This window comes from Alternaria novae-zelandiae (genome assembly GCF_023758075.1).
Source record: "Alternaria novae-zelandiae strain BMP 2774 chromosome Unknown scaffold_5, whole genome shotgun sequence".
In the NCBI taxonomy this organism is placed as follows: domain Eukaryota; kingdom Fungi; phylum Ascomycota; class Dothideomycetes; order Pleosporales; family Pleosporaceae; genus Alternaria; species Alternaria novae-zelandiae.
In genome coordinates, this window is record NW_026056965.1 from 1579250 (window position 1) to 1599179 (window position 19930).

Below are 19930 nucleotides of genomic sequence, written 5' to 3' on the forward strand. Positions count from 1 at the left end.
CTTCACGACCGACGTGCGCCTCGTCCGCTATCACCATCGCGCGCATACCACTACCTCCCATATAAAGCCCTCGATCATCATATTCAAACGCCAACATGGAGGCCTCACGAGGACCCCCGCGGGTCAAGAACAAGGCCGCGGCGGCTGTCCAGATCTCTGCCGAACAATTGCTGAGGGAAGCCGTCGACCGTCAAGATGAGAAGCTCAAGGCGCCAACGCAGCGCTTCGCCGACATCGAGGAGCTGCATGAGTTCCAGGGGAGGAAGAGGAAGGAGTTTGAGGACTATGTGCGGCGGAACCGTATTAACATGAACAACTGGATGCGCTATGCTTCCTGGGAGCTGGAGCAGAAGGAATTTCGACGTGCCCGAAGCATCTTTGAACGAGCTCTCGATGTCGACTCAACCTCCGTCCCGTTATGGCTGCGATACATTGAGAGTGAGATGAAGCATCGCAACGTCCAGCATGCCCGTAACCTTCTCGACCGCGCCGTTACCATTCTTCCGCGAGTCGACAAGCTATGGTACAAGTATGTCTATATGGAGGAGACGCTAGGCAACATCGACGGTGCCCGCTCCGTCTTCGAACGCTGGATGCAGTGGGAGCCTGAGGAGGCGGCATGGAGCTCATACATCAAGTTGGAGAAGAGGCACGGCGAATTTGAGAGATGCCGGGCAATCTTTGAGCGCTTCACCGTCGTTCATCCCGAACCCAAGAACTGGATCAAATGGGCCAAGTTTGAGGAGGAGAACGGCACCAGCGACCTCGTGCGCGATGTCTACGGTACCGCCGTCACAACACTGGGAGACGACTTCATGGATGAGAAACTTTTCATGGCATACGCGAAGTTCGAGGCAAGACTGAAAGAGCTGGAACGTGCCCGAGCTATCTACAAATTCGCTCTTGACCGCATGCCACGATCGAAATCGGTTAACCTACACAAAGCCTTCACAACCTTCGAGAAGCAGTACGGAGATCGAGACGGTATTGAAGACGTAATCCTGTCGAAACGACGTGTACACTACGAGGAGCAGATCAAAGAGAACCCCAAGAACTATGACAGCTGGATCGATTTTGCCAGACTGGAAGAGACGTCTGGCAACCCCGACCGAGTCCGCGACATATACGAGCGAGCGATCGCCCAGATACCACCCACACAGGAGAAGCGCCACTGGAGGCGGTATATATATCTTTGGCTGTTCTACGCAGTCTGGGAGGAGACAGTTTCGCACGACATTGAGCGAACCCGTCAAATCTACCAAGAGTGCATACGTTTGCTGCCACACAAGCGCTTCACGTTCGCCAAAGTATGGCTGGCTTTTGCTCATTTCCTCGTGCGACAAGGAGAGCTCACCGCTGCACGCAAGCTGCTGGGTCAAAGTTTGGGCATGTGTCCAAAGGACAAGCTCTTCAAGGGCTACATCGAACTGGAGATGAAGCTCTTCGAGTTCAACCGCTGTCGGCAGCTTTACACCAAGTACATCGAGTGGAACGGCTCAAACTGCCACACATGGATCAACTTCGCCAACCTGGAGCGTGGTCTCGATGATCTCGACCGTGCGCGGAGCATCTTCGAAATCGCCGTCGACACGCAAGAAATGGACATGCCGGAAGTTCTATGGAAAGCATACATCGATTTCGAAGAAGAAGAAGGCGAATACGGCCGCACACGTGCACTATACGAGCGCCTCCTCGAAAAGACCGACCACGTCAAAGTCTGGTTGTCCTACGCGCAATTCGAACTCGGCGTACCCGACGAGACCACCCCCGAAGACGACGAAACAATCAGCGAGCTCGCCAAATCCCGCGCTCGCGAAGTCTTCACCCGCGCGCACACCCGACTCAAGGAGAAGGACCTCAAGGAAGACCGCGTGGCGCTCCTCAGCGCCTGGAAGGCATTCGAAGACGTTCATGGAACAGCAGAGGACAAGGACAAGATCGAGAAACAGATGCCCCGCAAGGTCAAGAAGAGGAGAAAGTTGGACGACGACAGCTTCGAGGAATACGTCGATTACGTTTTCCCGGCCGACGACGAGAGTGCTGCGAAGTTGGCGAAGCTCATGGCCAATGCGCAGAGGTGGAAGATGGCGCAGGCTGCGAAGGCGGCTGCGGAAGAGAATGGGGATGGTGCGGAGGGCAATGGCGAGTGAGGAGATTTGTGGTGTTTGGTTTGGACTGTGTGCGTGAAGTAGAGGGAATCAACATTGCATGCAGGTCAACAGTCATCATATCTTTCGTGACGTTAAAAGTAACACAATACACAACGATTCTAGTGTGCGTATGTCGAGGATTTCCAACACCAAAAGCGTTGCCCTAATCATTTGGCTCCACCATGCTCGTGCGGGCGTAGTGCCAATGACGTCGTGTAGCTCCAATGGGAATTGCCTCGGCATCTTCCCCGGATTCTGCAACCTCCGCAACCAACTCCGCAAGCTCTACTACCCATTTGACAAATACATAACACTCGCAACTGTGAAAGCTCTATCAACACGCTACAGTAGGCATCAAAAATACTTTTAAGACTTTAAAGGAAGCTTTCACGATGCCAACCGCAGTTGCGAAGGTCCAGCGGCAGGGAATGAGCAAGGAGCTCTCTGAGCCTTTACCCGAGCCGGAGACTTTTGAGGGATTGAAGGGGGTCAGGGAGATCGCGGGGGATCTGGGTAATCAGTGAGTGTGGGGAGTGCCCGTGCAGTTGTAGCTGGACGCGCTTGTGCTAATGACAAGCAGACGCGTCAAAGACAAGGTCATCATCGTTACTGGTATGCCCGCCATTCCCAGCAATTCTCATACAGAGACAACGTCTAATAGCACAAATAGGTGCAAACTCGGAGATAGGCATCGGCCGCGCAAGTGCGCATCAATTCGCGCGCAACGGCGCCCGCGCAATCTACGTATGCGACTTCGCCGACAACCACCTCGAGACACACAAGCGCCAACTCAACACCCTCTACCCCTCCACCGAGGTCCACATCCGGCAATTCGATGCAGCAGACGAAGCATCCGTACAAAAGGTCTGCCAAGAAGCTCTAGACACCTACGGCCGTCTCGATGTCTTCTTCGCCAACGCAGGAATCTCATCTGGCAAGGTGTTCTGGGAGGAATCAACAGAAGGCTTCATGAACGTCCTGCGCACAAACGCTCTATCCGTCTTCCTCGCCGCAAAACACGCATCGCGCGCTATGCTCAAGACCTCGGATGAGAAACCATACCCAAAGGGCAGCATCATCGCCACAGCAAGCGTAGCAGGTCTCCGCTCCAACGCCGGGCCCACAGACTACTCCGCCTCCAAAGCCGCCGTCATCAGTCTCATGCAGACGTGCGCATACCAACTCGCCGGCTCCGGCATCAGGTGCAACGCCGTCTGCCCTGGGCTGATCGAAACGGGTATGACGAGGGTCACGTACGACGCGGCGAGGAAGAGGGGTAGCGAGCAGAAGATTGGTCAGTTGAATCCACTTCAAAGAGGAGGGCAGCCGGATGAGATTGCGAGGGCGGTGCTGTTCCTGGCTAGTGATGAGGCTAGCTATGTTAATGCGCAGGCTTGGGCTGTGGATGGTGGGTTGAGTGGAGGACTGCCTTTTGTACCGGGGAAGTTGGCGTAGATCTGGAAAGAGTGCGCGAGGGTCCTGGCACGAGAGATTGTGGCAGTGATCTATGTCTGAAGGCATCATCGCGATTTCTCTCGACGTAAATCGCGATGATTCCTTCCGACATAGATCACTGACACAATCATGCGGTACCTAGGTGAAATAGGGAAATATTACGCAGGCTCCTCGCGCCCAGTATACTCGAAACTCGTCACCGACATGCGCATAAATGGCTGCAGACTGTTTCCGCTCACGTGTCGTTACACTATCAAAACCCTTCATTTATCGCTCAGCCAGCCAAGACCCTGTGCTTACGAACACACATCCAACGACTAACCGCGACGTCCCTGGATCCATAGTACGCAGGTACCCTCCAGTCCCAACAAAACAAGAAGCGTGGTATTAGTATGATGTATCCGAACCATGGTTTGGCTCAGGGTAACCGAAGCATTTGCTCATGATAATTCGGACCCTTTCTCTCCCCATCTTCTTGCACTTCATCTCCTACGTTCAAGGGACAACAAGGCATCCACTCCAACAAGAAACTTTTACCCGACAATACTACTCACCAGCGTCGAAATGGCGGAGATACCAAGCATGACCCCGGAAGTCCCGAGCATGATCCAAAACCCCTCAGACGTTCTCCCACCATTCGCACCCTCACGCCGAGCCACAGTTCCCGGTCGTCGATCGCCATCACAACCAGCCCCAACTATCTATCTCAGAGGCTTCAACTGCGTCGCCAGCGACCCAGAGTATGACCTTGCACGAAGTGTGACTGGAAACGTGCAGCCGTACTGGTTCGAAGAAACGCGCAGTCCTGCAGTCCACTATGGCCCTTCTAGAAGACAAAGAAGAGAAAACGCTACGCGACGAGGTTATCAGGTCGAAGACACTTATCTCGTCATGCCTAACACCGAGGAAGCTAAGCGGTCGGACAAGAAGGATGTGCAGCGAGAAGAGGCGAAAGAAGCATTCCTGGAAGCCATGTGGCCAACAATCCGCGACGAATACCTTGCCATGTTCAATCTAACTAGCCTCGCGCCACAGCAAGAGAAACGGATGAAGACCGACACCTTGGTGTTTCTGGAGGAGGAGTGGAATATCCTGGAGGAAGAGCGCAGGACTGAGACTGAGGGGCGAGAGGAGATGGAGCAGCAAGGAAAGGCTATCGTTCGCTTGCCGGTTCGCAACGTTTCGGATGGGAAAGGGGCGTCGGAGAAGAAGTTCAAGATGAAGGGGAAGGGGAAGGGGAAGGGTGAGGTGAAGGTGAAAGATGGAAGTGGGGTGGAGGCGAAAGGGGAGAAGAAGGGGAGTATCTCGCAGAGACTGAGGAAGGTTTTGGGGATGACTGCGAGGCCGGTGGTGGTGAAAGATGGGGTTGTTGCGCCGCCGTTTCATCCGGTATTGTGAGGTCGGTTTGATGACCAACCTCGATACAGTACGAATTACGGTACTATAGTGGCGGCCAGGGCACAGTATCGGACTGGAGCACTTCGCTAGAGACAAAGATGGCAGTCTGTGGACTCTATAATCGATAAGGCCAATTCATCTACTTTCTCCCATGGTACTGCAGCGATGCCGAGCAAACGAGCCACTCACAGCTTCCGAGTTGCTTATCACATCTATTTGACTAGGTCCCATTTAACAATGAATATCATCATTTCAAAAACTGAGCAGCCAAATGTGTGAAAACTTCGCTTGATGTTGACGTATTTCGCGAAGCACGTTGTGCGCAAGTGTTCTTTCTCCGACACGCAAAACTGCCTTCCAAATTCATCACTCCCCGTGACTATCTCAATCCACATTCACCACGACAACCAGCTCCGCCGCCACATTCGTATTCGGCCAACTCTCACTTTGAGCTATGACCGCGCGAACATTTTTACCTTGAGCTTCTCTCACTTCTGCGCCTACCAATATTTCTCCCACACACCGGCTCACCACGACCACCACAACAGCCATGGAGAGTCGCCAACCACTCCCCGAGCGCCCCAGCTCAAACGACTACATCGACAAGACACAATTGTCGTTCAACGCACTCGAGGCGCAGAGATGGGATCGCGCATTGGAGAGCTCGCAGCGCGCACTCAACCAGTCGATGAACTTGCCCGGCTATCAAGACATGTGTAACTACAGCGCACCCATTCGGGGCCGCGACTTTCAAGGGAGTCCAGCCTGGTCTGAAGGCACTATGAGTGCTGGCCCAGGTGACGACACTTTCCAGTCTCCTTCTAGCGACAGGACTGTTAAGTTGAGCAGCGGCTACAAGGAACTCGAGGACAGCAGTGCCTATACCTTCTTTCCGACGCCTTTCACCGTCGCCGCGACATCAGAGACGGGTGCTACGAATGGCTCCGCGTCTTCAGGTTCTGATATCTCACCGTTGTCTCAGCGCCAGTCTTTCGCTCGCGTCGCGGTCGAGTCACCTTTTCGACCTGAGTTCGGCGGTCCGGTCCAGGCTCCCCCCAGCCACGGCATGAGGTGGTCTCCTGCGCAGCTACAGAAAGATATCGCACGAAACTCCGACAGCTTCTATTCCCACCCCAGCATAGCCAAGACTCATGTTCCCTCCCGTCCGCAGTCAACGTTCCCCATTCCACGAAACATGCCTTTCGAGGAGATGATCGTACCGCGCGGACCGAACCTGCATCAACGAAGACTCGATGCTAGAGTGTCAAGCTCGCCGGGTATACCGTCGCCCCTCGGTCCTGGTTGTATGCGGGAGCAGCTCCACGAGGGAGACGTTGGAGATGTGTCGCTCTCACCAGTCCCGAACGGGCGTCTTCACACGAGCGATAAGATGAAGTACGGGAAGACCAGGTCAAGCAACAAGGAAACGAAGACCGTCTGGCAGAACACCCCACCTCCACATTCACCTACCGTGCAGCGCTACGCATCCAGCGGCTCCATCGACTCGCCCATGTTCGACGTATACCCGCGAAGCGCTGAGATAGACGAAGAAGGGAACTTGACCTTGGGTGGATCGCCGTACAGTAACGGTTCTGGACATGCGCGAAAGCACACTGATCCTTTCGTTGACCATAAGCCGTTTCAGGTCAGCACGGGGTCTACGACACGCATGTGTGGAGTTGGTGCGCCTGGTTGGCCTTTCCCACCGGCTGGCACTCGCCCGCCGTCTGTCCACCCTAGCATGTATGGAGGTACTCGGCCGCCTTTCCATAACCTGGCTGGCATTCAGATGTGTGGGAGTAACAATGGGATTAGCTGGGATCCCAAATCTCCGGAGTTCGTGGGCATGGTATCTGTTGATCGCCTACGTGGGAGTAACAGTGGCATGAGCTTCAAGCCCTACGGTCCACCATCCGGGTTTGGTAATGTTCGGATGGGTGAAACTCAGCCCTTCCATCGCCCGTCGAATGTCATTGTGTGTGAGGCTCCTCTAGCCACACCATCACCATCTGAGACTCGCACGAGCAGCGGTTTCAAGCCCTTCATGTCCTCAACCCCATTCACACCATCCGAGACTCGCATGAACGGCACCTTCGGAAAGCCCTTCATGCCCTCATCTCAGTCGTTCGGACAACCCCTTCGTAAATCATCCACTGCAACATGGCCCACCTCCGCGCCCGCAACATCCGGCTTCGCCACCCCAGCCTCGCCAGAAGACCCCCACTCCGCACGTGAACCAGGCTTCCAAGCCCGTCTACCTCTCCGCTCAAACCTACCCATCCCGCCTCCCCCACTTTCCTCCATCTCAGGCCAGTACGACCACAGCCCCTCAGCCCGCGCCCGTCTCGACGCCCAGAAGCCCATCCGCTCAGCCTGGATCCGCTCCGAAGCATCCAAGATAGCCCAGCTAGCAAAACTTCGCCACGCAATGGAGAAGCGGTATGAGGAAACCCGTTCGGACAAAGACTACGCAGCCTGGCAAACTCTCCAAGCCGCTTATGAGGATGCTACGGACCTGGAGAAGAGGCAGGAAGAGAGGCGGAACTTATTCCTGAAGGAGAAGAAGATGGAGGCGTTGAAGACTGATGTCGTTGGGGATATGTCTGCTGCGAGTCGTGGTGGTATGAAGGTGGAGGGGGAGGGGGAGGAGAAGTTGCTGGGGTATAATATGGCGCTTATGGAGCGTGTGTGTGCGGAGGTTAAGCCTGATGGGGATGAGGAGGCTATCACGGTTGAGATGTTGGCGACGTTGAGTAAAGAGGAGAAGAAGGCTATTCGGAAGCTGCTCGTTGGTCGGATGGAGCGGATGACTTGATTGCGCTTCGTGGTCTGGTCGTCGAGCTTTGAGCAGGAGTGGTAGCGTACCAGGAGCGGAGTGTTAAGGTTGAGATCTTGTATGTAGACGAGAACTTGCCACCAAGAAATGAAACGATGTATACATCACCTACAAATCTCTATGCCGCACCACCGGCCATAATCTTCTTCCCCTTGACACTCTTCTGCTCCATACCCAGACTAACAAAGAACGCCACACTACTCGTCGCAATCGCCAATATGAAAGCCGTGACGATCGCGTTGTTGTACCCATGCAACACTCCCGGTAGCAGATCCTCAGGCACAACATTCCTCAAATTCGTCGCCCCAGCATTCGCCACGATGCGCGCATCAAACCCCGGCGCATACCTCGGCACCTCCTTCGCCAACGTATTAACAAAGATGTTCTGCGCAATAGAAATCGAAAGCGCGCCACCCAGCGAATTGAAAAACATAACGCACGCATTGGCTGTAGGCATATCCTTCTCATTCGTAACAACCTGCACAGCGACGAACGGGATTTGTACACCGGCTCCTGCGCCGATACCCGCGAGGATCTGGTAGCCGATACATTGGGCGGGCGGGGAGTGGACGGTGAGGGTGTACAACATGCCTGCGCCGATGGCGAAGATGGCGCTGCCGAACCACATGAAGGGGGCGTACCAGCCGACGAGGGTGATGAGGCCGCCGATGACGATGGAGGACACGGTTATGCTGACGAGGTAGGCGATGGTGCGGATGCCGGATTCTTCGGCGGAGGTGCCTTTGATGGCTTGGAAGTAGAAGGGGAGGTAGAAGATGTGGCTGGTTGGGTGTTAGGGGATAGCTTGTAGGAGTGGATGATGGATGGGGGTAGGACTTACGTGTACAAAGCCATGGATAGGAGTGTCGAATATAAGCAACTGACTAAAACTGTTCGCTGTGTAAACACTCGAACGGGTATCGTTGCCCGATCTCCCTTGCGTATCTGCAAGCCGATGAAGACAGAGATGAGCAGTCCGAAGCCCAGCAGCGTCCCCCAGACCTTCGAGTTACTCCACGCGTAACTGAACCCACCCCACTGCAGACACAACAGCAAACAAACAATCGCACAGATCAAGAAAACAGCCCCCACGATGTCAATGTTCTTCAACCGCTGCTTCACCGGCAGATGCGAGTACATCCTCTTCGGATTCGTAAAGAAGAAGAACACGACACCCAGGCTCACAGCACCAAAAGGAAGATTGATCCAGAAGCACCATCTCCAGCTTGCTCGATCCGTAAGCGCACCACCAAGGATAGGTCCAACAACCGATGCAATCCCAAACATACTCGACAGCGCCGCAATATAAATAGCCCTTTTCCTCAACGGCACCGAAAACCCAATAATCGTCATCCCCCCCGAATACAACGCCGCCGCCCCCGCTCCCGCAACCGCCCTCCCCACAATAAACATAGCCGAACTAGTCGCTACGGCGCAAATCACACTTCCTACCTCAAACAGAATCAAAGCAGAGAGGTACGTGTATTTGACATCGAAGTAGGTATACACTTTCCCGAAAGAGGGCTGGAGGGATGTGGTGGTGAGGAGGTAGGAGGATCCGTACCAGCCTACATCTTCGAGGCTGTTGAAGACGGTGGTGATGCGGGGGATTGCGGTTGCGATTATGGTGTTGTCGAGGGCGATTACGAAGGTGGTTAGGCAGAGGCCGAGGGTTAGGATGGCGAGTTTGGGGCCGTGGAGGTATTGCGATTCGGAGGAGGGGGTTGTGTCTTCGGGGGTTGTGTCATCGGCGGACTTTTCCTTCGCGATGGCTTCTGCTGTGCTCTTCGCTTTATCTGGGTGTGAGGGGTCGGTGGTGTTTGGTGATGATACTGGGGGTGGCGGTGTCTTTTCTGGATCGCGGGTATGTGTCTGGTCGGTCGTGTCATGATTCGCGGACGCATTCTCGAAATGCTCCTTTGGTTCTTCCAATCTCGGTTCAGAACGTCCAGGTACTTGTGCAGTCTCATCATGCGTGCTTGCGCCATCCGCCATCTTCGTAGTATCGGTCGCCTGCATGCCGGCAGCGGGCCCGGCTCAACACAGGGAGGACTTGCCGTCTGCGGGCCGCTGTAAACTATGTGGAACCTGTCAACGGGTATCGAGTGTATCGAATCAAACAATTTCGCGGCAGTGGCATGTATGTCGCACAGAATCCTTCGCCGTCGCAGAGTGAGGCGAATGCAGCAAGGAGCAGAAGCTTCGAATAGCAGCATCAAGACAGACCACCACAACCTTTTGTTTCTATACACAACCCCATGATCACGCGCCGCAATCAAGGTGCAACCCTTTCGAGCCGTGCGACCGTATTCTGTACGGTAATTGGGATGTCAGATGGGCATCTGCAACCGAGGACGTGAGTTGGGGCGCGGGACGTTTAGATGCCGAGGGGAGTGCGACCAATGGAAAAATTCACGGGAATTATCCTTGTGTAAATGATCACCGTTGGGTTCGGTTAGGATTGCAGGTTGCAGATTGCATAGGCCGTTTGTGTCGCTGGTTGGATACGTCTTCGTGAGCTGTTGTTGGTCGTTTGCGACGATGTCGTGATACGCCAGCATCTTGCTCGAAGGGCTTGGCGCATGATATCATGTCTATCAGCAATACAGAATGGGCAACCAGAATGCTGTCATGGTAAGGAAGGAGCGACGCTGCCGTCGCAGTCGCGGTTGTGGTGCTGTCATATCGCGACTTCCGTTATCCTCGGCTAAACACCCCGACCATGACGATCGCCCACCAAAAAGTCTAGAGCATCCTCGAATCCGAACGCGAGCATGTGTAGAGGAACCCTTGTCTTGGAAGGTATCCGCGAACGTAGATCTGCCCTCGGGTCGCTGTGGGTATCGTGGTGGGCGTGATCAGCCCGGATGGTGGGGTAGCTAACCTGCGTGCTAGGGCTTTCCTTTTGCGAGAGGAGGTGCTTCAAGCTTCATCCTTGACAGTTTGGGAAAGAGCGCTGCGGGCCGTTTCGCTCCCGTAAGTGTGCCATTGGAGGACGTCACTTTGAGATGGAAGTTGGAAAGATGGGTATGAATGTTTGTATATTGTAAGTCTAACGGTTGTGATATATGTGATTGGAGGGAGTAATGAGGAAGATGTTAGATACGTGTGAGCGTGAAATATAGGTGGGCTAGGTAGAGATCCTCCTTCTATAACTCGTCTAGCCCGAACAAACAGCACAAGCTGTCTCGACCTTGACAGTAGCGAGGATTACGCCGTCGTGGCCGCGTGCGCACTTTCGCTGCGAGATCTGGCCCTTGGGACACATTTGCTGGAAAATCATCTGGGTGTGTCCGCACTTGTGGGAGTAGGCGTGGTAGAAACACATTGTGAGTTTGTGTTTTGCGTGACGTTGGTAATGACCGTGAGATCGGATAGCCTCTTTGTATGGTGGATGAGATGGTGTGACTCGGAGTCTACTTCATGGTCAGCAATGGTGCTCTTCCAAAGTACACTGTGGCCTTGGCGAGCTCCTGTCGTGTGTCATACCTTGAATAGAGTTCGGATCGGACAATGAAGGAGCAAAAGAACGTATGCTGAGATGATTGACAGCGTGATACTGTTGGAACGAAAGTGTTGGATAAGAACGCTCGATAGAAGTCCAGATGACCGATGTTGTGACCATCTCTTTCGTATGCCTCAGCTCTTATACCGCGACGCATGCGTTAATAGGTTCATGATTGCATGATTGCTAGCTATTGCCCGAGTTGCGCGGTTTGATACCCGCGAGCAACCAAGCAATTAGACTCTTATCCGTCTGGTTGAACAACCACGGCAAGGCGTTTCGAAGACTAAGCGGATGCCAGTCCCGCAACGATAACTTCCCAAAATGATTCACGGCTTATCGTCGACTGCTGGCATTGAGGTTGTACTAAGCCATTTGATGAGAGACGTGAGCAGTCAACAAGTGCAGTCAGCACCTGTGCTGAAGATGCTGCGCCAGCGTCGTCGCGCAACCAGCGACGGGCGGCTCCGGATAGGCGAGCACGAAGCAACTGTTTGGCTTACTCAAGTCCCACGAACCCATACTCGCCGGGAGACAGCCATACTAAGAGATGACCAAACATCAGATCTGACAATGGCGAGATTTGCTCTTCTGGACGGTACCACGGGGGCGGCCATCATGGTAGTTTGCTTGATTTGAGGACCGGAAAATCGCCGCACTTGTTCATGTTTCCCTCAAACCCGCCGTACCGTCGGAAATCAACCGACGTTCCTTGCGACGTTTGGTTCCGTTGAAGTTTGCGCAATCGTCGTCGTGATTTGCGGCCACCTTGCCTCGGTATGTCCCGGTCACACGGTGCTGGAATCTCGAGCGTTTCTACCAAGTTGCGGAGCTGAAAGCTCAGACACACAATCTAGTGCCGTCATGGTCGTAAATCAAGAAGGCTGGCTATCAGTAGTGCTCTTAGCTGCCGACGACATTGGGCCAGCATTTTCGAAATTCCAGCCAATGAGCATGCAGCCTCACCGCCAATTCGTGTGGAGACTTTCGATGCAGATACGCCGCCAGATCCCGCAGATGACGAGACGATAGCTCGGATCTATCAATGAATGCTAGTTTCTTGGATGTAAAGATGGTGGGTAGGGTTCCCAATGGAGGTATCGGGTCCATGTCGCCTTCGAGGCTGGGAGTTGCAGAGAGATCCACTCGGGCATATTGCTAAGCCTGCAGGATACATGTTGACATGCCAGGGACGCCCGTCTACATCAGTGTCTCGTCAGCATGCATCGTGCTAGTCCTCACCGTGGGGTAGAGGGCCCGAGTGACAACGCAAGCGCATGCTGTCCGTGGCGGAGTTGGAAGCGCCATGGTTAGGGCTGTCGAAGCGTCTCTTGCGGCAGACGGACAAGTAGCATGATGGCATACTGCACCCCACTCAGCCGTGGAACGATGCGCTGGCAAACGGTGTGGTTCATCTGAGACTGCAGGCGAGGCACAGGCGTGCATGGGCGCGTTGGCGAGGCTCTTAAGCGGGCGTGTTGGAGAGGCGTTGACGTCGAGCAAGAGAATAAGTGAAGGCAGCTCTAGCCTGGGTGCCAGCTGGCAGCGCCCCGTCTGAACTATTAACGGCAAAAAGGACATGCAGCGACGTGAGCAGTTTAGCGGAGGAGTTCGACGCTTGACACGTAGCCCACCATAGCTCGCCTGTCTGCAGATTGACGCAGGAGCTGCACCTGCGTCTCCAGCAGGCCGGATAGAGTGCGCGGGTTACTACTAGCATGCGTTTCCTCAGCGTTCGCCCTGCCATTTCCTTTTTGCGCCGTTGGTGAAGTTGTCATTTTCGCATCGCGACGGCCGCCCGCTCTTCAACACCAGGCCGAGCGCAAGGGTCTGCGCATCACCAGAAGACGCCCCGCCGCCTGCCCTGAGCGCGATCGAACGGCTATCCGAGTATCTCGAGGCATTGCAGGTGTGCGCGGCCCAGTTTCGCTTCCTCGGCGTCCCAAACAGCTGCACTGACCGCTGCCACACCGCCTGCCGACGTCACGGCCCTTAAGACGGTCGCATTGCCTCGTGCGCGCTGGACGAGCAAAGCTGGCTTGGTCGCCATGAATGCGCTGTCCACGGCCTCGCACCCTCAACATCCACCGCGCAATTGACGTCTGACGTCTGCTAGCCTGTCGCAAAAGGGTCTCGCAGCGCCTCACCTCTTGCGCCCGCCCATTGGCTCCGCCATCACCCCCGCCGTCGAATAAGAGACCGGCACTCGCCCTAACCATCGACACCGTCTCGCCCTATCCGTTTCCAGATATCCCGATCGAGGTGAGCCGTTGCTGCTTCCCATGATCTGGAAGCAAGACTGACAGTTGGCCAGACAGTTCATCACCCGTGGCGCACCCACGACCTTCTTCCACCGCTTCATCTTTCTGCGCCCAGCATTCTTCACCAACGTATATCTATACGCTGTGTCATGATATTCGCCTCCATCGCAATCGCCTAATTCAACAAATCTCCGAGTAGCGCTTTCCCACTTGGGCCATCACGAGAATCGACCTTCACCCGCGCAAGGGTCGCGCACGGACATCCCGTCGTCTACCGAAACACATCAATTGGCCAGCACGCGCTGCACCGGTGCCAGAGCCTCATCTCCAGCGCGGCATCAGCGCGCGGTGTCATCGGTCAGCCTGGGCCGGGCTGCACTGTGTCTATCTCTAGAGGATACAGCGCAACGGTCCGGGTTGGCGGTTAAGGTTAGTGCTTCATGAGTCGCGCATTACCATTCACTTCACGATCAACCCATACTTGGCGCAAGCATTCATCTGAGTCCTTTCCATTGCCAAACCCATCATTAATCCGCCTTTCCCCCTGTTGCATCTCAGCTTTGACTTACGAACCATCCAGACTACATCACTGAACCATGGCATCTCTGGACTTTGACCAGAAGTTCCTTGGCCGGATAGCCAAGCAGACTGAAGAAACAAGTCCCTTCCTGTCCAGCGCTCTCTATCAGATCCTCGGTCTGTCAGTTCTCCTGGCCCGGAGACTCATCCGCGCCCGGAAGCTTCGCAAGCTGGACACCAGTCGAGACACTCCCTCGCTCTCGGCCTATCAACATATCCTCTGGATGTCTCGAGAGGGACTCTCCATACTCGAGCTATATGTGCTGCCTTATGCGCAGGACAACCAGCATGGGCCAGAGTGCAGAGTGCTGAGCGTCAAGTTGCGCGCGAGCTTCTACCACATCTTCTGCCTCTTCCACAACCAACCGCCCGTCACGACAATGAACATGACAAGCACTGATCCTCGCAACCCTGCTCTTCCCCCTTTACCAATATCACCACCAAAGCATAGTAATGGACATGGTCGCAAGACCGACCCCCCAGGCTTGTCACCCCCTTCGAAGCGCGCAGGCAAACAACCAGCATTACGCGAACCCATCGACTCCATCGTATCCGAGACTTCCTTCGTCACGAATCCTTATGCAGCAGGAGGGCCAGTCGGCACACCATCACCGGGACCGACGATCAACGCGCCTCCGGGCCTCAATCCGGTTCCCATTCCGCAGCCTTCCTCCTTCATCTTGCCACCGCTGAACTTCGTTCCGTTAGCTAGTGGGTATTTCACCACCGCCACTCAGTACGCCACCTCGTTTCTTCCTGGCTCACATCCACTGCGTTTATCGGTCGCGCTCGAGCACAGCGCGTTTCTGTGGGATTGTGTCCACGACCACGATGCCTCGCGGCGCGTCGCTCGGCGTGCAATCAAGGATGTTTACCGCGCGCAAGAAGCAATGGATGACACTGAGTTCGAAGACGCTGCTGAGCTTGTGGGTATCCTGGGTCGCATGATGAAGCGCAAGAGCTGGGAAGGTACGCCACGTGTCGGAGGCATGGCTAGCCCCGAGCCTGTCGCACAAAGCACCCCACAAGCAGCTGGGGGCAGATCGGAGCCAGCAACTAAATCTCTTACTCCTCCCAAGATTCCCAATCGGCAAAGCAGCAGAAGAGCAGCAGAGGCTCCACCACTTACGGACCCGTCCACACAGGCGCACTCAACACCTCCTACACGCAGTCGAGCAAATACAGCCAGCAAGTCTGTGCCTCGGCAAAAAGAAAGCAACGGCCACGAGACCACGCCCAAGTCGACGCCACGACGGCGAGCGGACAGTGACAGTCGCGACACCACACCCCGAAACCGGCATGTCAGTGTCGAAAGCGGTGCCAGCACAACCCCTCGGGCAACGCAGGGAGTAGGCGGCCGCTCTCCCGCCACACCATCGACGGTCCGAACCGCGCACCGAACCTCAGGCAGCGGCGGCTCCTCGAAAGGAACACCTGTCGCCGGGACCTCGACGCCCCTAACCCAAAGTGCGGCCGCAACCCTGGTTTCCGACAACATGCGCAACTCGCCTTCGCTGCGTCGCTCACCCCCAATCCAACAACCACACTCACCCTCCTTCCCCTACGACACGCGCCTCTCGCCCTCGCAAGAAAGCTCCTACGCAAGACAACAGAGGTGACTAGTAGAGACGGGTCGGGAGAAGCAAAGAAAGATGGAAGTGCAATGGACCGACTCCATGCATGAAGCCGACCTTGTGCTCCTGCCCATGACACAGCCCTCGTCGGTTTCGTCGACTCCTATCGACTTCGCCGGACAGACATACCCCGAGTACCCCGTCCGCTTTCGGCCTTGAAGTTGCCGTCTCTCGGGACGGTAAGAGTGTCGATCGATAAGAGCGGAGCATCTTCCATCCATCCCTTCCCGTCGCAGAAGCTACATACGTCACGTCACGTCGGCTCGTGGAGCCCAGACCTCTTGATACCCCCCCATCATACCATCTCATCACCTCTTCCGCATCTCTCTTGTACTGTACCATACCTATTGGCGTTTCTTCGGCGTATATACCTCTTCAACGACATACACATCCGTCCTGTCTGTTGGACTGTAGCATATCGGATACCAAAAGTCGCCCTTTGCATCTTCCGGCGAGGCGGCAATAGTGCATAATGTCTTAGTTTTCGCAACCCGTTTCTCGTTTTCATTCAAGGGCGTTTTGTTTGGATCGGCAGTTGCTTCGGCGAGCTGATGATACCATGGCTGGGTTTGCGGTCCTGGAGGTTCTGTCACGCTGATACGTAGTTGAGACGCCTTGTTGATGTGCGCTAGACATTCGTAATTTACGTCATTTTCTGCTCTCAACAAATCGATTTGGAGGTTTGCACTGCGATAATCACGGAGTAGGTTTAGATCCTCAAACACATTGAGTTCTTGTTGCCATGTTGTACGATCTTCATGCTGACATGCAGTCACACACCAAAGATACATTCGAGAGGTCTCGGCTCGCTGATCTACGGACGTTTTGTCGACTGAAATGTCCTCCAAACTCTTCTCATACCGCGTACATACGGGCCTCGGCGCGGTACATCCGTCGTAAGGATCGGTCCTGGAGCGTCTAGTCCTAGCTCCATGCCTGTACTGAACCCTTCGAAGCTTCCGCGAAGCTCTTCAGTCGGGTTGAGCCGTTGAGACTCGGCGTCTGAGCTATTGGCAGTAGCCAGGGTGGGCGAAATAGCGCCTGGACTGCCATGTTTAGAGCTTTCGTGATCCTCCTCGGTCGGATCGAGCCGTTGCGATTCCAGTTCCGAGTCACCTATACTAGCCAGCTCAGGCGATACAGATACAATCATTGAGATTTCGCGACGTGTGCTATCTCCAAAGCTTTCACGACCCTCCTCAGCCAAATTGAGCCGTTGCAACTCCGCGTCGGAGTCACCCGTAGTTATTAGATCGGGAGACACGGATCTGGTCGTGGAGCTTTTACCACGCGGGCTTTTCTCGACTATGCCGATTAAGCCGCTCACAGTCTGTAAAGCATCGAGATCTTCCTTGCTCACTGGGCCGATCGCTGGAAGTACGCCTCTGTCATGCAGGCTCGCTCCGATGCGCGCCATAGCCATGGCGTCTAGTTGGTCTGACCAGGTTGGGACGCGATATAGGTAATAGGTAAGATAACCCAAGCCGAGTAATTGGAGGGCTATCAGAACCGAAAGTACTATAAGCGCTGCATTTGAAAGGACAGGCCTTTGTACGGCGACACCGGGAGAAGCATAGATCATACGTCCCTTCGCCCACTTACTTGAGAGCTCGTCAGCGGGAGAGAGTAAGGTAAGAAAACCTCGACTTGCGACGAACATGGCAGTCGCTAGCAGACTTTCCGAGTCGTCCAGTGTTCGATTTTCGCTGACCGGAGCAAAGGCGCCAAGGAGGTCACGCATAGCGAAAAAGACCCCATCCTCGTGCGGCCCGTTGCCCTCGTTAATGTCGATATCAATGTATTCGCAGCTGTCGTTTATAATAAAGTGGTCTGTAAATATCAGAAGTTGCCAGAAAGGCTTCCCATGGCAAAACAGCTGCCATGAACCATTCTTGTAAGATCCTGCATTATTGGTGGGATCGAATGATGCCATCGAACCATAACCAGCGGATACACTTAGCCATGAACCTTCTCCAAACAGCGCAAGCGCGCTTGTCATTAGGGGACCTGGTGTTTGCCACGTGAAGGGCTCAGAAATATTGATGGCATAGATTGTTGGACTATGGCCCCCAGAAGAGTCGTCTCTACTTTGCGTTAGTGCAACGATATATCGCCTTCTATATTACGTACATGTCCGAAGGAACAAAGGGTTTTACTGACGGACCCCAGGCGCCTTGTTGTTCCCAAGTATCAGTGAAGTCGTTGAAGTCGTTCGCCATTTGTCCAGCATCTGGCCATGATTCGAGGAGTGGCCCATATATGTTATTATTCCAATTGTTGCCGAGTTCGAAATAGCCTCTCGTAGTCCTCGCCACGCAGTGAATAGTATAATTTAGATTGAGCTTCACATGTCCTGGACCCCATGAAGAACCAATGACTTCATCCTCCATGCTAATGTAAATCTCCTCGAAAAGCTCCTGACGACTGCGGTTCAGAGCCCACGGGGAGGCAGTATAATCCCCAGGAACGCATATGCGCACACTGGCCTTTACGACATGTTCCCAGAAGACAGTCAAAGGATGATCACCAGGACAACGCGATGGGAACTCGCTTGGATCTATCTCTTGGCATGATACAGAAGAATTAAGCCTCATAAGGTGCTGACGTAGCACTCCTGTTGTAGTCCCCGTAGGGACGCCTGCCGCAAAGAAGTCTGGGACAGGCTCTTCTCCAAAGTCCGAGATGTTTTTGCGCTGGAAGATCCAGTAGTTCAACGAGTCCGGATTAAGACTGTCCTGTCCAAATTTGTTTCCCGTCGCTTCGTATGTCGCGTTGGTACTCCATAGATGAGGTTGCGACTCGTGGCCGGAAAGTGATGCCAGGCCCAAAGCTAAATGAGACCGCGAACCAGAATGGTCCGTGTGGACCATCGTTGCAGGTTCAGGGTCTCTTCCCACCTCTTCATAAAGCTGGACACCCTTACAATCACCGTATTTATACCAAGAAGGGACATCCCTGCACGTCGCTACAGGAATTGTGCCGACTCTTACCAAAATCTGGTACAAAGGCTGCTGTATAGCTCCGAGAAAGATAAGACAGGCTGCTGGGAGCAAGAATCTTGCGCTCGATTTTCCACCCGGCATTGATGGCCGGGTCCAAATCGACCTCCAAAGTAAAGGCACGTTGGTCCAACCGCGATCTGCAATCGCGAACATGTCTCTGAGACTCAGGAACTCATCCGGCGTGCGCCTTTGACAAAACAGCACAGCTGCTTGGGCCAAGACTGCAGATAAAACTGGAACTAGATGGTGGTTGACGTGATTAGCGTAGTTAGCTGGCAGACTATCGTTTGCAAATGCTGCTTACTGGTTATTAATCCTGCGATGGAATTCAGTACGTCAACCGCGATCTTCCAATTGTGCATATTCGCAACCTCACGGTCGCGAAAGCCTTGTTGTCGTACGTATGACCTCGCGTTGATCGGCCGGTGCGCAAGCACGCATGTTAACACCCATGGAACGACGATCAGTAGGACGTAGAAGCCGAGGAGCCAGAAGGCCCTGGTACGATAACGCAGCGGTTGCGTCACGCGTTTTGCGCTGCTTTTGGAGGTGTCGACTTGCTTTTCGCAGGTATCATCCATGTTGTAGGTATCTCGAGATGCTATGATTAGATCAAGGAGCGCGCGCGACAAAGAAGTAGCGAACGCTGGGAGTAAAGAGCGACCGCAATTGCGCGGCAGGCTGAGCATGTAAGCCGTCCCGGGTCCACAAGGCTGACCCGTTGGAGGACGACATCTTTGTTCATTGGTCGAACAGCTTATCTGCGCTTCTTTTGTGTAACACATGCAATATCCAAGAATGGGGCGCAGCGCGAGGCGCATGAAGGTAACAGACCCAAACGAACGTAGCTTTGCATACGATAGAACCACTCTAGGACTCTGCTTTCAATTCGAGCCCTAACTCATCCCCCTAAGATCTAAATCGACTTTAGATTGCAAGGAACAATGCTCCAGAGGAACGGTTTCGCTGTTGCGATGATATCTTAGACGCTTGACGCTATCATTCTTGCACTTGTGTCGGTGCATTTCATTGTATAACGAACGCAGAGCGAGGAGGTAGTCGCAGCGATCTTATCACTTGATGTGAGGGATCGCGAAGTGCTGGCGTCTC

General features: G+C 54.3%; 6 protein-coding genes across 6 annotated transcripts; 5 read left to right on the forward strand and 1 right to left on the reverse strand.

Annotated features, from left to right (window-relative positions):
* Positions 1-95: 95 nt before the first annotated feature.
* CLF1 (NineTeen Complex (NTC) component) lies at positions 96-2150 on the forward strand (the record flags this gene model as incomplete). Its single annotated transcript, XM_049397178.1, has 1 exon — positions 96-2150. The coding sequence occupies one exon, from the start codon at positions 96-98 to the stop codon at positions 2148-2150; it is 2055 nt and encodes a 684-aa protein (XP_049257520.1).
* A 392-nt stretch (positions 2151-2542) lies between these two features.
* Positions 2543-3605, forward strand: J4E88_003528 (uncharacterized protein; the record flags this gene model as incomplete). The annotated part of the gene is made up of 2 exons (XM_049397179.1): positions 2543-2663; positions 2812-3605. The coding sequence occupies 2 exons, from the start codon at positions 2543-2545 to the stop codon at positions 3603-3605; spliced, it is 915 nt and encodes a 304-aa protein (XP_049257521.1).
* A 564-nt stretch (positions 3606-4169) lies between these two features.
* Positions 4170-5003, forward strand: J4E88_003529 (uncharacterized protein; the record flags this gene model as incomplete). The annotated part of the gene is made up of 1 exon (XM_049397180.1): positions 4170-5003. The coding sequence occupies one exon, from the start codon at positions 4170-4172 to the stop codon at positions 5001-5003; it is 834 nt and encodes a 277-aa protein (XP_049257522.1).
* Positions 5004-5553: 550 nt separating this feature from the next.
* Positions 5554-7818, forward strand: J4E88_003530 (uncharacterized protein; the record flags this gene model as incomplete). Its single annotated transcript, XM_049397181.1, has 1 exon — positions 5554-7818. One exon carries the CDS (start codon positions 5554-5556, stop codon positions 7816-7818), a length of 2265 nt encoding a protein of 754 aa, XP_049257523.1.
* A 139-nt stretch (positions 7819-7957) lies between these two features.
* J4E88_003531 (uncharacterized protein) lies at positions 7958-9834 on the reverse strand (the record flags this gene model as incomplete). Its single annotated transcript, XM_049397182.1, has 2 exons — positions 7958-8621; positions 9347-9834. 2 exons carry the CDS (start codon positions 9832-9834, stop codon positions 7958-7960), a joined length of 1152 nt encoding a protein of 383 aa, XP_049257524.1.
* A 4367-nt stretch (positions 9835-14201) lies between these two features.
* Positions 14202-15803, forward strand: J4E88_003532 (uncharacterized protein; the record flags this gene model as incomplete). Its single annotated transcript, XM_049397183.1, has 1 exon — positions 14202-15803. The coding sequence occupies one exon, from the start codon at positions 14202-14204 to the stop codon at positions 15801-15803; it is 1602 nt and encodes a 533-aa protein (XP_049257525.1).
* Positions 15804-19930: the final 4127 nt, after the last annotated feature.